We start from the raw sequence: 15366 nt of genomic DNA, 5'->3' as shown, positions 1-15366 counted from the left end.
CTTCACTTTTAAATATCGGCTTCCCGGCCAGTGTATAATCGTTAGGCAATCATAACATACATTGATTCTTGTGGAAAAGTGAAAATTGCAGGTCATGACTCCTTTAATATAAAGTGGGACCAAAAAGTTCATCAAAGTTCCTAAGACAAGAACGAGTATTGTTCAAAATTCATGTATAACTTCTATGAAATGTTTTGATCCACTTCAGATGTTGACTACAGTAGTTGATTTCTTCAATGATGCATCATACTTTTAGCCTGGTAATACCAAACTCTGCTACTTCAGGGGGGGGGGGGCGCTTGTCTGAAGTTAAAAATCATTGGTTACCTGTAAGCCAATCACATGACGTTTGGTTATGGCGTGTGTTATGGGCATGCTTAGCCGCATCTAACTTCCACTGTAAACACATGTATGATGCGAAAACAAAACCATCGAGCGAAATACCGGAGTGAACATGGCTGTTAATGACTTTTGCAGATTATGTGAAGTAAATCTACGCATCCACGGTACAATCAGCGTCTACGTCACGGCTCTCAGCCCGCCCTCTGTTCGTTGATTGGCCCGGCCGTCCGAAGGCCGATGGAAAACTGAAAGATAAGCTGCTATCTCAGACTGACTACAGAAGCGAAATGAAATTGAGCGGAAGTAGGAAGTCTGACGTAGTCAGGCTATCATACTTTGGTAGCTAAGCAGCGAGTTGTTATTGGCTGGGAAACGCACTCTAGGCCTACGTCCAATACACCCCTAAACCTCACTCTTATCCGGGTCACGGCACCAAATGTGACTGGTCCTACTTGACCTGCTCCGAGTGGGATTCGAACCGGGGTCTCTGACATGGGAGGTGGGTGCGCTAACAAGGACGCTAAAGACCACAGTTCTTACTGGCCTACGTCCGTTACCTGTGCAATACTGCACAGTCTGACCACCTTTTTATTAAAGAAATGCAAAAATAGAATGCAACCAACATTACATTAATGATCATTTGAAAGTTTATACATCCCATAAAATATTAATTGCGAGTCCAGACTTACCATTTAACTTAACATTGCTTTCATACACTTACTTCAGTTTCTGAATCTATCAAGTATTAGGAAAAAAATGTAAGTTGTTCAAACAAAGGAATATTTCCAGCCCACAGTCGATTTATTCGAAAATAGCCATTTTCAAAAAGTAAATGCATCATATCCTCTGGGTTTGAGTGTAATGATCGGAAAGCATTATATCGTAGATACGATTGGAGATTAAACATAATATATATGCAGGAACAATAAAAACAATTGTCCAATTGTATTATGATTAGTCCTCCGGCAGTAACTTTAGCTTAGTAACTTCAATTAAGTTAGTTTAATAGTTTAAAATTAGTGACAAAGGTATGCAGAGACTGCATTTCTTATCCATGTCCTGTCCTGTATTAAGTGTAGGTGATTTTTCAGCAAGTTTCAAATCTCACATGCATTAAAATAATATCACTATAGAGAAGTGCCTATTACAAATTCAGCAAGCATGCTCTTCAGTAGATCTGGTATATCTAAAAGGCACTTTGAATCTTGTCTCTTCATCTAGTTTCAGTAAGATATGAATATTGAAGATTAAATTATCATTGAATGTGTTTTATTATTCAATCTCTGCGATCTTGCCATCAAAACTCCTGTAATTCATCATTTGATTTCATAATTTGTTTGCTGTCTGAGCTAATACATTAAAGCAGGAGCTGATACATAATTGACAGGGCCTCTGGTCAAACTGGGTCTTTAATTAATTGACTTTCACCACCCACATTTTTTCTCCAGTAAAAAAAAAAAAAACAGGTTTCATCATAGATTCTGATTCATCCCTCTCTCGTTCTTTCTGTCTGTCTTTCTGTCTTGCCTCTTTAAGTCTGTTCATTATTAAGGCCAGCACTACTTGCATTGACAGAGCCTTATTAAAAAAACTGACGAGTGTCTGCCATGGTCAGACTGTTTAATTCCTCTTAAAGATAATGACGGCTTTTAGAACAACAGAGGAATTAATTGAAACATGTGTTGGCTTTTGATAATGAACAAACCCAATTGAAGAGCTTATCAAGGTCTCAGAAAGGTGTTGCTCTCTGTGAAAGACCTCTATATCTGTTGCTCAGAGCATTGAAGTCCCAAGGGAAAAGAAAGGCAGACTAAAACGATCTTGTCTTATTTTTAGTTCTCCAAACTCTAGTGGTAAACTCTGTGGTCTGTAATTTGATATATACTGGACTTTGTGCACTTCTGTATGTTTCAGTCCTGAGCAGGCAAGACTGTGTGATTTGGAGGACCAAGCCAAGTCTAGTAAAAAGGGACTGTGGTCTGAGGGTGGAGGCTCACACACCGTTCGAGATTTGAAGTATACCATCGAGAACCCTCGCAACTTTGTAGACTCCCTCCACCAGAAACCAGTCAATGGTAAGCTTGGTTTGTGGATCACATATTTTGCTCTTGAAGGCCAGTACACATAAATGCTGGGGCAAACATCACAAGTATTCAAGTTCCTATTTCATATTCATAAATGCAGATTTACTAATAAACTAATGAACTTGTATAAACATAAACTAATAAAGTGCAGAAGTGTTGTGTGCACTGTGTAAACATGATGGATATTGTAGTTCTAGATTAATTGTGAGCAATGCATTTACTCATCTCACTTGCACAAAAACAGATTCAGTATTCTTCAAAACTAATAAAAACTGTGAAATGCATATTCAGAATATTATGAAAACCTGCAATTTAATGTTAAATAACACAAACATACTTTTTGCATTTAATCTCACTTTATTAACCAGTGTCTTTTCTGCTGACTTTTGATGATCCAATTCAACCATATGAATAAGCAAAAATGGCTTTAGTTAAACTTCATTTGTTTTTATTGCTTAAGAAAGAGTGTTAAACTTTTTCCTGTGTCTGCTCAATCCAAAAATTGTAGTCCAGCTGAAAGGTTTCTTTGAGCTGCGTTCTTTACTGTACAGACATGAATTTGCATTTACTTCATTGCATTTGCTTATGCATTCCACTTTTGGTGTGAAAAAGCTGAAATTATTACTTTATTATTATTATTATTATTATTTTTTTTTTTTTTTTACTATAAAACAAGCCCAGTCCAGGTCAGAAAAAGTCATGCAAAATTAATGTAACACGTTACTTTTCATTAAAAGTAACTAACGCAATTAGTTACCTTTTTAGGGAGTAACACAATTTTGTAACGCATTACTTTTAAAAGTAACTTGCCCCAACATTGGGGACCACTATATCATAAAGACTTTGGGGAGTTTTGCACGGTGAGCTCCACCAGGCCCACCTTAGAATTATGGCATACAGTTTAGTGTTTCTTTCAGACAAAAGCTCAAATTGAACACACTAATAATGCTCTCTGGAGTGTCTCATTCCTCCAGATGCCCATTTTTTTCCCTCTTCACAGCTCTGCACACAGCTCAATTCTCCTATTCAAACTGAATACTAACCCTGATGAGAGTTAACCTCCATTAGAGGGCTAGCCAGCTCGCTGCAAATGAACAACTGAGTCATTAAATGCTATAGAAATGTGCACCATTTCCCCCCGCAGCTAACAAGCTTATTAGATGCTAATCAGAAGTCAAAGTTGCGACGTTGTTTGTAATAATGAATTTAAACACCCTTGGCCACATGACCCATTCCAGCGTGACTGTGATCCACCTTCTTAGTGAATTATTTCACGGCCCTCGCTATGCAGTAATGCCAAGTGAGTTTTAAACATGCCAATTTGTTCTCTTCAAGTCAAGGCACCATGCAGAACTAGAGAGGCCTGTTTACATACTGTCAGCTTCCCACATGCCGTGACATCACATGAACTTTGTGAAGTGGGCTGGCAATTTGAATAGGCAAAACAAAATTAGAATCAACAATCAAATCATTAACATGCTGAATTGTCTTGGTTTTAACTATTAGAATAGTTCATAATGGTGTTCTTTTTCAAATGTTTAGCCTACTTTTATTCTAAATTGATCAAAAGGACTTACAAATAAATGTAAATGTAAATATTACAAATGTTACCTGAACTTTCTATTTTTCAAAAAAATCCTGATAAAATGTACCACGGTGTCAGCAAAAATGGTTATATATATATATATATATGCATATGCATATGTATATATGTATATATGTATATATGTATATATGTATATATGTATATATATATATATATGTATATATGTATATATATATATATATATGTATATATGTATATATGTATGTATGTATGTTTTCAATGTATAATGTGCAATAGTAGAATGATTTCTGGAGGGTCATGTGACAGTTATTGTGAAAACCATGTCATGCCATATCATGTGAAGTTATTTTAAATTGTAACATATCCCAATATAACTTTTTTTAATCAAATAAATGCAGCCTTGGTAAACATAAGAGATTCAAAATGTATTACTGACTGTTCTGTAGTTTTCATTTTGTGCATAAAAGCAGCGGAAAAATGGGAGATTTAAAGTTTTGTCCTTCACTAACTTACTTTCTACCTTTTTCTTATACGCACAGCCATTATTGAACATGTGCGTGATGGCTGCATGGTTCGAGCGCTACTTCTGCCCGACCACTATCTGGTGACAGTCATGCTGTCTGGAGTCAAGGTGAGTTTCAGTCCTTCTATATGTAACTCTATGAATAAGAGAGAACCAATTTCTTTAGGCAGAACCCCTGAGACCCAATATATCTCATGCTTTCATGATTTTCTCATTAGTTCTTCTCTATATATCTCTTGATGGTTAGCCCTGAGAGATTCCCTCTAGGTTTTCTTTGACCAGACCTGTTCCATGAATTCAGTTGAACATCTTACTGCTGAATCTCACTAATCATGAAAAAAGGAACTCTAAAGTTGTGTTAAATTAAGGGTTTTAACCCTCAAGAAAGGGTTTTCCTTCATTAAGTATGTTTGTATATTGTTTTCCGAGGTTTGTTTTTTAGTATGTCCCAATAGATTCAGACTATGTATATTTTCTGTAATGCATATGAAAAATCTGTGTCTCCAGTGCCCTACGTTTAAACGGGAGGCAGATGGCAGCGAGATCCCCGAGCCCTTTGCAGCAGAGGCAAAGTTCTTCACAGAGTCACGACTTCTTCAGAGAGATGTGCAGATCATTTTGGAGTCCTGCCCCAACCAGGTCATTCTGGGTACCATCCTGCATCCGGTATGAAGCCACGTCATTCAAGACCAGCTTACTGATTGATCTTTAATAACTTCAGTTGAACCCAAGCATAAACATTTTTGGGCGTTCATATTTATGCTAGATCCAAAATCTTAAAGTGTGTGAGATGAACATCTTAGTGCAGGTTGGAAAACCATGTACGCAATGCAGAGAGAGAGGTTGTGTTATTGTGTTTTTTTGGTTTTTTTTTTTTGCATTTGAGTACATGTTAGGCTTCAGTCTGTTGCTTTTTGCTTTCAGAACAATACCTGATATAAATGCATCATTATCAATATTTTAAGGTTTTCAACCAGCATACAGTTTTTAACATTCCACACACAAACCGCAATGATAAAACTAAGTAATTAAGGGAAATGATGCATACCAATTTTGATACAGCAGCATAAGTAATACCAATTAAAATTAAGTAAATACTAAGTAAACATTGGTTCAAGTTCTTAAGCAATTGTTCAAGACAAGTCAGTTAGAACATTAAAAACATAGAATCATTACAAGCAAAGAACAAAATAAAGTAAACAATGCATGAGATAGGCTATCTAACAACAATATAAGGCATTCAAGTAAACTTTTGAAAAATAGGTGAGATACTGGTACTTTTGGCATCCCTAGTGCGAATAATAAAATCCTGAAATCCTGTGTTTGTGTGTGGTCGTTACAGAATGGGAACATCACAGAGTTGCTGTTGAAGGAAGGCTTTGCACGTTGCGTGGACTGGTCAATGGCTGTGTATACCCAGGGTGCTGAGAAACTCAGAGCAGCAGAACGGTCAGTGAGTCGGACAGTTGTCTGCCCTAGTTCGCTATACATTTCAAATACGCCTGACATTTCAGCTGCTGGATCAGACAGTGCTTTAGACTGTCTCAGGCTGCTCTTACTTCATGTTTCAGCAGAATAGTTTAGCAAATGTGGCAACTTATCACACAGCTGTTCAAGAACACCTGCCCTTATGCCCACCTGCTAGTTCACTGAAGCGTTAGACACAATCGCAATGAAATATGATATGAACATACAAGGTTGTGTCTTTATTCCAATTAAGTGCACACGGATGTCCTTTATGCAGTGCTTCATTTTGGTAAAATGGCTTATTTCTCTCTCTCTAAAACCCTGCAGTTCAGCGAAAGAGCGTAAAGTAAGAATCTGGAAAGACTATGTTGCTCCCACAGCCAATCTGGACCAGAAGGACAGGCAGTTTGTAGCAAAGGTAAGTTTTTGTTCTCACTTAGTTTGAAAGTATTTCGGTTTCAATCTGCGCAACCTCAATAGCGACAAACACAGACTCGTTATACAAGAACCAATGACACAATGCAATTTTTTTTGTCCAGATTTATTAAATCAACAAAACAACAAAAAGCTCATTGAAAGCCCTACGTTTTTCTTTTTCGATCCATCCCTTACACTTGGATGTAAGCCACAATATGGACGACGTTTTCTGTTTCTACTTTGTTACATTGCTACATTAAAGGGTTAGTTCACCCAAAAATGAAAATTCTGTCATTAATTACTCGCCCTCATTTCATTCCAAACCCATAAGACTTCTGGTCATCTTCGGAACACTAATGAAGATCTTTTTAATGAAATCTGATCGAGATCTGTCCCTCCATTGACAGCTACGCAACTGACAATTTGACACTGCTTCATAAAGTTATCGAGTCTCTTCAGAAAATCTGGACTAAACCGCTCAATTCATATGGATTAGTTTTGCAATCTCATTATGAACTTTTTGAAGCGTCAAAGTGGTAGTTGTGTGTAGAGGTTTGCAATGTGTATATGTATATATGTACGGATATTGTATGTTTCTGTGTGTATATGCACTTATACATATGTATATATAGGCATTTATCATTATTTTTTTTATTTTTTATTTTACTTGTTACTTATTTGCTGGCATGGGGTGGGGGGGTTGTTCTGTAAAAATGTGAAAATCTTTAAATGAAATATGAAAAAAAAAAATGGAAAAAATAGTTGTGTAGCTGTCAATGGAGAGCAAAAAACTGGCTCAGATTTTTATAAAAAATATCTTTACTTGTGTTCCAAAGATGAACGAAAGTCTTGCGTGTTTGAAACAACATGAGGGGGAGTAAATGATGTCAGAATTTTTGTTTTTGGGTGAACTATCCCTTCAAAATATGAGTAATTGAAAACAAATCAAAGTCATGTGGAGCAACCAACATGCAGATATGTTCAGAAAATTCTTATAGAACAGGAAGTGATCTCAGAGAGGAGCCCTGCAGATCCTCATGACTGTGTGTGAAGGTCAATACGTTTATTAAAATATCAAATCAATTGACGTTTTTTTTTTTTTTTACAAGGCAAGGTTAGTTCTAGTTGTAAAAAATTCAATTAAAATAAATTCAAAACTTAAAAAAAGAAACTTAAGATATGTACATTCACATGTATTCAGGTTATAAGAAAAGTAATACTTTATGGCTACATATGATATTTGAGTCACAAACTTATTATTTAAGAATACAAAGAGTACAATTCTAAGAACTTGGCACATGTTTTAACCTATATTTCTTTACCTGTTCTTGCCATTGATCCACAAAACGAACGATTAGAAATCTGAACAAATCTAATTTTATTGTTACACTACTAATTTCTTATATAGATGATGTGCAGTTCTGAACTTCAAAAGTTCTTCTCGCTGAAGGTCACTGAAACCTGTTGATCTAAAATCAGCCCTCGGACCCTCCAGCCAATCTCTTGATCTCTAGACTTAGACTTGTTTTGCTTTGAACGTCTATAAATAACATGAGGAGAAGTCTGCAGAGTTTAGGTCGACGCTTCCACTCTAGCAAGGCTTGACATTTCACCAGCTGAGACCCAACATGATAACAAATGACCGTCTCTACTCTCTGTTCTACAAACTCCTTTATTACAAGGCTTCTGAAGAATATTTGAGCACCGCCGTCTCTTAAAGTGCTGAGTGCGGTTGACATACTCATCTCCCTGACGCCTTGTTCTCTATTGTGTCTGTCAGCGAGGCAGGCCTTTCAGGTCTCAGGTGTTTCATTTCATTTTGCATACTCTGTAAAGTCAGCCTTGGGCCGTCTCAGCGGTTCTGTTCAGCTGCAGTCTTCAGCGCTCCCCTGCTAAATTACCGCTGAATAACTGCTTTCGCGGCCCTGGAACAGAATGCTTGAAGAAAGATAAAAAGGCATAATGATAACTATAAGGGTTATTTGCTTTTCTCAAGTTTTGACTTTTAGAAAAACAGTTGAGTCTGAAAGAGTCTCTAGATTGAACATGAAATTGACCTGTTTTCTTTCTGTGCAAAAGTTTGAGGTCGGTAAGATTCTGAAATGAGTGTTAACTAACAATATTATTTTTAGGCTGCTGATCACATCTCACAATCTTATTCGAGTGGTGCAAGGATGATGTTAGAAACCCGGAAGACTAATTCGCAGCTGGTTCCTTCGAGATTTTCCTATGGGGTTTTACGATTTATGTGTAAAATAAAGCCTGCGGTAAACAAAATTTGACTCTACTTTGACGTTTTGTTCTGCAACTTAAATTACACACACCATAGCGAAAATGCGAATTTTGAAGCATTTGTTAATTTTTGAAAACGTAAGTTTCTAACAAGTTACTAGATAAGACATCTTGGGGTGTGTAGTGCAACAAAATGTCTAAGTGTTGTCAAGTTATGTTTACCACAAGCTTTATTTTACTCATAAATGAAACAAAAAAACAATTCTAAAACACCATAGGGAAATCTTGAAGGAACCAGTGGCGAATTAGACTTTCGGGTTCTGACGTCATTCCCGCACCACTCTATTCCCAATGGATAAAATCAAATCTTTTCCTCCTTTTTTGAATATTTTGTTTCATTTGGAAATGCATCGCATTATGCTGGTAAAATGGGCTGTGAATGTGGTTTCGTGTTGACTTTAAGATCAAAGAATAATTTGTACGGTTACTGATATTGCCACATCAGTAAGGTTTGTTAACTTTGTTTAAACCGCTGCCGCCTGGGCTTAATTGATATGTTGACACTGTTTGTTCTCTCCTAAGTCAGCAACTGTGCTTTTGCAGAAAGTTTCTTCGTTCTCCTTAAAGTAAGGTTGTTTCACTGAACTTCAAGACCTTTAAAATATTCATGCTTGGCCTTTGGTTATGTAAAGGTGTTGCTCTGCAATCTGCTTACAGAATTAGTTTCAAAATCCGCAGACACAAAAGTGTGTTTTTGCCTGAGTCAGAAAATACCAGAAGTAAAGAATAAAACATTTATATGAGCTTTAGCTTGCCTCAGATCTCTTTGAGCTGGCAGAGGAAGATATACTTTGAAAATGTGTATACGAGTGTGTATTTAGGAGAGTGTGTGAGAGAGAGAAACTCAATAGAAAAAGCTACTGACAAAGGCAGAATGGCAAGTATTTGTAAGCTGTTTCTGTGTCCTGGCACATAATTGGCTTGCATTTCCTGGCCTTCAGATGATTTTTAGGAAGTTTAATAATGACAGTAATAGTATTAGTAACACCAATAATAATAATATTTTAATTATATTTTTCTGTTAGAAGAATTGTTACATTTCAGCTAAGGTTGCTTTGTTTTAATTTAATTGTAAACCGTAAACTTGAACTATATGTATTTTTATTAAAAAAAAAAAAATGTTACCAAAATAATACCATATATAATTTTTTACTTGGTATTACCATTGTTACTTAATCATACAATAAAACTTCACTGTAAATAGCATGGTATATACACTATTGTTCAAAAGTTTGGGGTCAGTAAAATATATAGTTTTGTATGAGGATGCATTAAATTGATCAAAATTGACAGTAAATACTTTTTTAATGTTACGAAAGATTTCTATTTCAAATAAATGCTTTTTTGTTTCACTTTCTATTCATCAAAGAATCCTCAGAGTATCACGGTTTAAAAAAAAACATTTACCATCAGAACGGTTTTTAACATTAATAAGAAACGTTTCTTGAGCAGCAAATCCTATTTCAGAATGATTTCTGAAGGATCATGTGACTGAAAAGTGGAGTAATGGTGCTGAAAATTCAGCGTTGCCATCACAGGATAAAAAAGAAAAGAAAATGTATTTATTAAAATAGAAAAGTTATTTTAAAGTGTAATATTTTACAATATTACGGTTTTACTGCCTTGATCAGCATAAGATATTTCTTTCAAAAACAGAAATAGCTTACCGACTCCAAACTTTTGAACACTAGTTTAATATGATAATCATTCAGTACTATGTCATGTTACTATGCCATGTATCAAAAGCACCATGACATTACCATGTTATATCATCACTATAGTACAATTATTTATTTGTTTGATGGTTGAAGATGTTAAATAAATGAGCAGTATAGGCAAAATGCAGTACAGAAAAGCACTGAATACGTAAAAAAAAAAACCATTTGTACCGAATATATATAAATTTAATGTTTACTGGGTGGGCACAACATCATACTCCTCATGATGTAGTTCTAGTAATGATCTGTAGGTGGCAGTGGCTCCCTGTCGTGTTCAGTGGGCTGCAGTACCAGAGTGAGTCATGAATCTGCCCTGAAGATCTCTGTTGGCAGCTTGCGGTGAAGTGCCTTGCATGTGTGACTGCTAATGAAACGGCAAAAAATGTTCTCCTTACTGTTCCCAGTTCTGCTCAACTACTACCCCCCCACTAATTTGCTCAGGTGACCTTGCTGATTTGGCACTGAGTGTGCTTAGGAATACATAAGCAGCGCACATGCATAGACTGACATTCTCTGCTGTATCACTGCCGAGCCGAATGCTTCTGCAAGTGATCCGTTTAATTTCCACTCTGAAGATTCAGTTCAAAGCCTGACGATCTATCAGTCTGTGCTGTAATTCTGCTCATATCATTCTTCTTTCCTGTTGTTCCACGTCCCTCTGAAGACTGTAATTTTGTCTTCATTTGCTCAGATCAGATAATGCATGTTTTTGAAGGCATTTCCTCTGCTTGTTCAGGTCTGGTTATATATGATCCATTACCCCGTCATCTTTCACATCACTGACTCCTCTATTAAATAACTTGGAGTTGATGATCATATAAGATGACATCGGATATGATACACTCGGACGGGATTCTAAACATCAGAGCTTCTGTGACATTTGTCGTCTTGTGCGGATGGTCCACATATGTGATTGGATGCAGCCTGCACATGCTTCCTCTCAGCTGTAATGTAGCATGATTCTGTCATAAAACCTGGATGTCAAAGGTAGCACATGCCAGTTTTAACCTGGGGAAATAGTCCAATTGTGATTTTTCTGAATTGTTGTTATTATTTTGATTCATTGTGGCTTCTTTGGGATGGACCCACTAGCATCATGGTGCCATCTTCAGTGTGTTCAAGCTTCACTCACTTTTTTTTGGGGCAATTTATTATTATTTTTTTATTATTTTTGTAGATCTTTTGCTAAACGTGCTCTAACACACTTCTAAGTGCTCGATTTAATCCTCTTCCTGTCCCTTTTCCTTTAAACAAAATGGACCGTTTCACTTCTTTCTCTCTCTCTCAGCTCTTTTATGTTCCCCATTGGCTCGCTTTCATTGTCTTGTGTGAGTGAAATGGTGAAGTAATGGTGGTAGGATGAGAGAATCAAAGAGAGGAGGGATGTTCTTTTGAAAACCGTGTGGGAGAAGTGTTTTGTTTGCAGCTGTTTGCTTTTGTGCCGCAGAAGGCTCGTGGTGGAGTACAGTAACGTTTCTCTGGCAACAAGTGAGTCTCTCCTGTCCTCCGAGCGGAGCTTGCTCGTCACCTCTCGTCCTTTTTTACACCTACTCGTGCGCTCTCTCGATAGCACTCCTGAATGTTAGGGTGACTGACAAATATTTTACAAATAAACAGGCTGGGAAAAAATTAATAAAATGGGAACATGTACAGCTGCAGGCAGTTTGAGTGTGAAAAAGGTGGTAAATGTTACAAATGCAGTGCTTTAATTGCTGTAGATGTGCCTTTTTTAGTTTTGACTAGCAGTTGCTTTTAAGGTGTTTACACATCAAGCCAATCAATGGTCAGCCAATGTTGGGCTAGTTTCGGCCCAGTTTTTGTAGTGTGTTCTTAAACTTTGGTACTATAGTCAGTTATTAGTAGCTTTTTGACCACACTGGTGAGAGAAAGCGCTCTGATTGGCCGTTCAGCTTAGCAAACCGAGTGTGACGTCATTACAACTGTTGCAGTGTCTGGAAACTTATGTGTGCTTGTGTGACCACGACTTTGCTCATCATCTTCTGGTTCCAAAATCGCAGTGTTCTCAATCAGTTTTTTTTGTCCCTTAAATAGTTAGCCATATCTGTTGTGCTTCAAAATGGATAAAAACATCAAATATGGACAACAAAATGTCAAATATGAGGTTAATAGTGGAGGTTGAACATCAGTAGTATCAAACATCATTGGTTCTTGAAAATAACAATGTCAAACTTGCGGCAAGTAAATTATGCCAGAATTTTCATTGGTAGCTTCTAGCTTGACCTTCATTTCTCTTTCTCTGCATTATTTAATTTTCTTTTTGCCCTCTTCTGTACAGGTCATGCAAGTCATGAACGCAGATGCCATCGTGGTGAAGCTGAACTCTGGGGAGTGCAAGACCATCCACCTGTCCAGCATCAGGCCCCCAAGGCTAGAAGGCGAGGTACGAGTTAATGCACGTCTGTCCTTGGATATCCCTGTCACTAAGGCCATTACTGAATCCACTGGGTGCCAGCAAAGTGCTGATGTGATGGTTTTCGCTCTCTCCTCCATTTCTTAAAAGCGCCGATCTCCTCTCTTCATGCATCTTTCACACTCAGATCTCAGAGCCAATGTCTTTACTGGACACCAGGGGGAGCTAGAGAGACAGAAGCCCACCGGCCCTCCTCCCCTCCACTCGCTCTGACACACCAGTGCTGCACTGCAGCCAAAAGCCCTATAGATCTACTCCCATAATGAGCACACGCTCTCTCCGAATCTCTCTTCCTCATCTATTAATGTCATACGCGTCCTCTCAATCCAATGCAATTCTCAAATACTCACTTTTGATTCGCTAGATGTTAACAAATTAATATGGAAGCATCATTTTCGCGGGGCTGCATATGCGCACACATTTTTGTGGTCATCACACGCTCAGAAATGTGCTTGTCTGTTTCTTATTCACGCACAAATAAGGCTGTTAATGAGAGTTGTGTAATGGGTGCTTTGCTAGGCTAAGTGTGTGCGTATCAGCAAGCTATATTTTCAACTAAAAGTGGTTTAAATTGGAGTGTGAAAATCTCGCTGCAATTAGCCGCTCTCTTCCTGACCCCTGACCTCCTGTAATAAGACACGATGATTCAGCATGTTGATAAAAAAAAAAAGCTTTGGTTTTGATTTAGCAAATTAAGACATGTAGTTTATTAGGGAGGACTTTCGCACTACCGTTGCATGAGCATTTTTGTTTTGGGCTCTTGTGCTTTTGATTGATGTAGCAATATGTTTGAAATCTTTAATGAAGTTTGTGATTATTTTTAAAGGAGGTTTTCAGAGAGTCGCAATTTGTCATGCACATGTAAACGGAGCGCTGGAATGCGGAGCTGTGGGTCTGTATCTATGGATACGCGACTGCGAGCTTTCGGATCACAGCGTGTTTCTATCCTGGCAGCTTAAAGATGGCGTTAATCAGATCAGAGATGATTACAAAACAATAAAGATTACGGATGTATTTAGATCTCATACGTGCTTCGGAGGCATGAGACGAACCAGAGAGCTTTTAAAAATGGATTTCTTTAGGGTTTGTAATATTTTTACAAGTACATTTTTCTTGAAAGAGAAACCTGGAAGCTTGATTTAGACCGATTCAGAAATTGATCTTTTGGATTTATAGTATCTTCTGTCAACCATTTTAATGAGGTGATGTTAGGGCCATTTCATTGCTTTCAGTTTTCAGCATTTCTGCTTTTATAATCTCTTTAAATGTGTTTGGTAAGGTAAAAATTACTATTGTCGGACGTAAAGGGATAGTTCACCTAAAAATTTAATTGTGATTTACATGATGTTCTAAACCTGTATGACTTTCTTCTGTGGAACATGCACTGATATTTTGAGAAATGTCTATTTTTTTCAATGGTAACCAAACCACTTGCTTCAAAATATCTTGAAGTTGAAGGGGGTTTGAAGATGAATGTTAGTTTTAGGGGTTTGGAACACCATGAGTTTGTGTAAAATTTTGAACTATCCCTTTAAGGTTAGAGATGTTATCAAACCCCTGACTAAACAACTGCATAACAATGACCTGGCAAGTATCCACAGCACTCATGCATCATGGCGAGTTTGGCACGGACAAAGCACCACTTATTTTTCCCTCAGAAAATGTAAATCCGGTTTAATTCCTGTCTTTTCGGTCTGCGGAAGGTAGATCAGATGGTCGTGAGCTAGTGTATTAAGCAGCATGATGTAATTATCATAATACCATGGTGACCAACCGGCAGTGTTTGGTTGCATGCTTGTCTGTCTGACACCTATGGCATCTGCCTCACTTCACAGATAGTCGTGACTAAGCAGCATTTTGTGTCTCTTAACAAAACTAGTTTCAGACCAGCTACCACAATGCCATAACATCTATCGAATGATTATAAAACTAAATTAATGTAAGCTTTAGAGATGTTTAAGCACATATGTAGTGACTATACTGCTTATTTCAAGTTATAAATTATGTATTTTTTTTACTTTTAAATGGATATAAATTTGGGCTGCCCCCTAATAGTCGGCCAGAAGAGGTTTAGTCGACCAAAATGTTAATAGAAGAGTGTTTGTCCTGTTCGTTCATTCATTCCCCCACCTACATTTCCTGCCGGTACTAAGACTCGAACCCACAAGCTTCGGGTTACAAGTCCGACTCTATCTATTAGGCCACAACTGCCCCAAATATTATCATTAACAATTATTTCATGATGTGAGTAATTTTAAATGTCAGTGAAATTTCACAATTATTGATACTTCAGCAAAAACTAATGTTTACTGTGTTTACGAGGATGCTTACCAAAACGGCATTTCGACATATTTGTGTTCAGGCTATTTGACCGTTTAGGCGCGAATCTGAAGCCCATAGTATACCCCGCCTTGGAGTGTGCGCACAGGAGACAGCCTGGAACAGCGTCTCTTTCGCGGCTTAATACACTTTAAAATAACTGTTTGATATGAAGCTTTAGCAATATTAGATTGCATTTTACAACA

The 15366-nt window shown here is 37.4% G+C and overlaps 1 protein-coding gene across 1 annotated transcript in view; it reads left to right on the top strand.

Annotated features, from left to right (window-relative positions):
• snd1 (staphylococcal nuclease and tudor domain containing 1) overlaps nucleotides 1-15366 on the top strand; it is a 179220-nt gene that overhangs the window by 9573 nt on the left and 154281 nt on the right. The window contains exons 5-10 of the mRNA XM_081362702.1: nucleotides 2257-2417; nucleotides 4533-4624; nucleotides 5024-5182; nucleotides 5859-5965; nucleotides 6311-6401; nucleotides 12707-12811. Of these exons, the coding sequence (XP_081218828.1) occupies nucleotides 2257-2417; nucleotides 4533-4624; nucleotides 5024-5182; nucleotides 5859-5965; nucleotides 6311-6401; nucleotides 12707-12811 (715 nt within the window). The remainder of the gene's footprint in view (nucleotides 1-2256; nucleotides 2418-4532; nucleotides 4625-5023; nucleotides 5183-5858; nucleotides 5966-6310; nucleotides 6402-12706; nucleotides 12812-15366) is intronic.

The sequence above is a fragment of the Scardinius erythrophthalmus genome (genome assembly GCF_964197995.2).
Source record: "Scardinius erythrophthalmus genome assembly, chromosome: 4".
In the NCBI taxonomy this organism is placed as follows: Eukaryota; Metazoa; Chordata; class Actinopteri; order Cypriniformes; family Leuciscidae; genus Scardinius; species Scardinius erythrophthalmus.
This window is presented reverse-complemented; position numbering and strand designations above follow the sequence as displayed.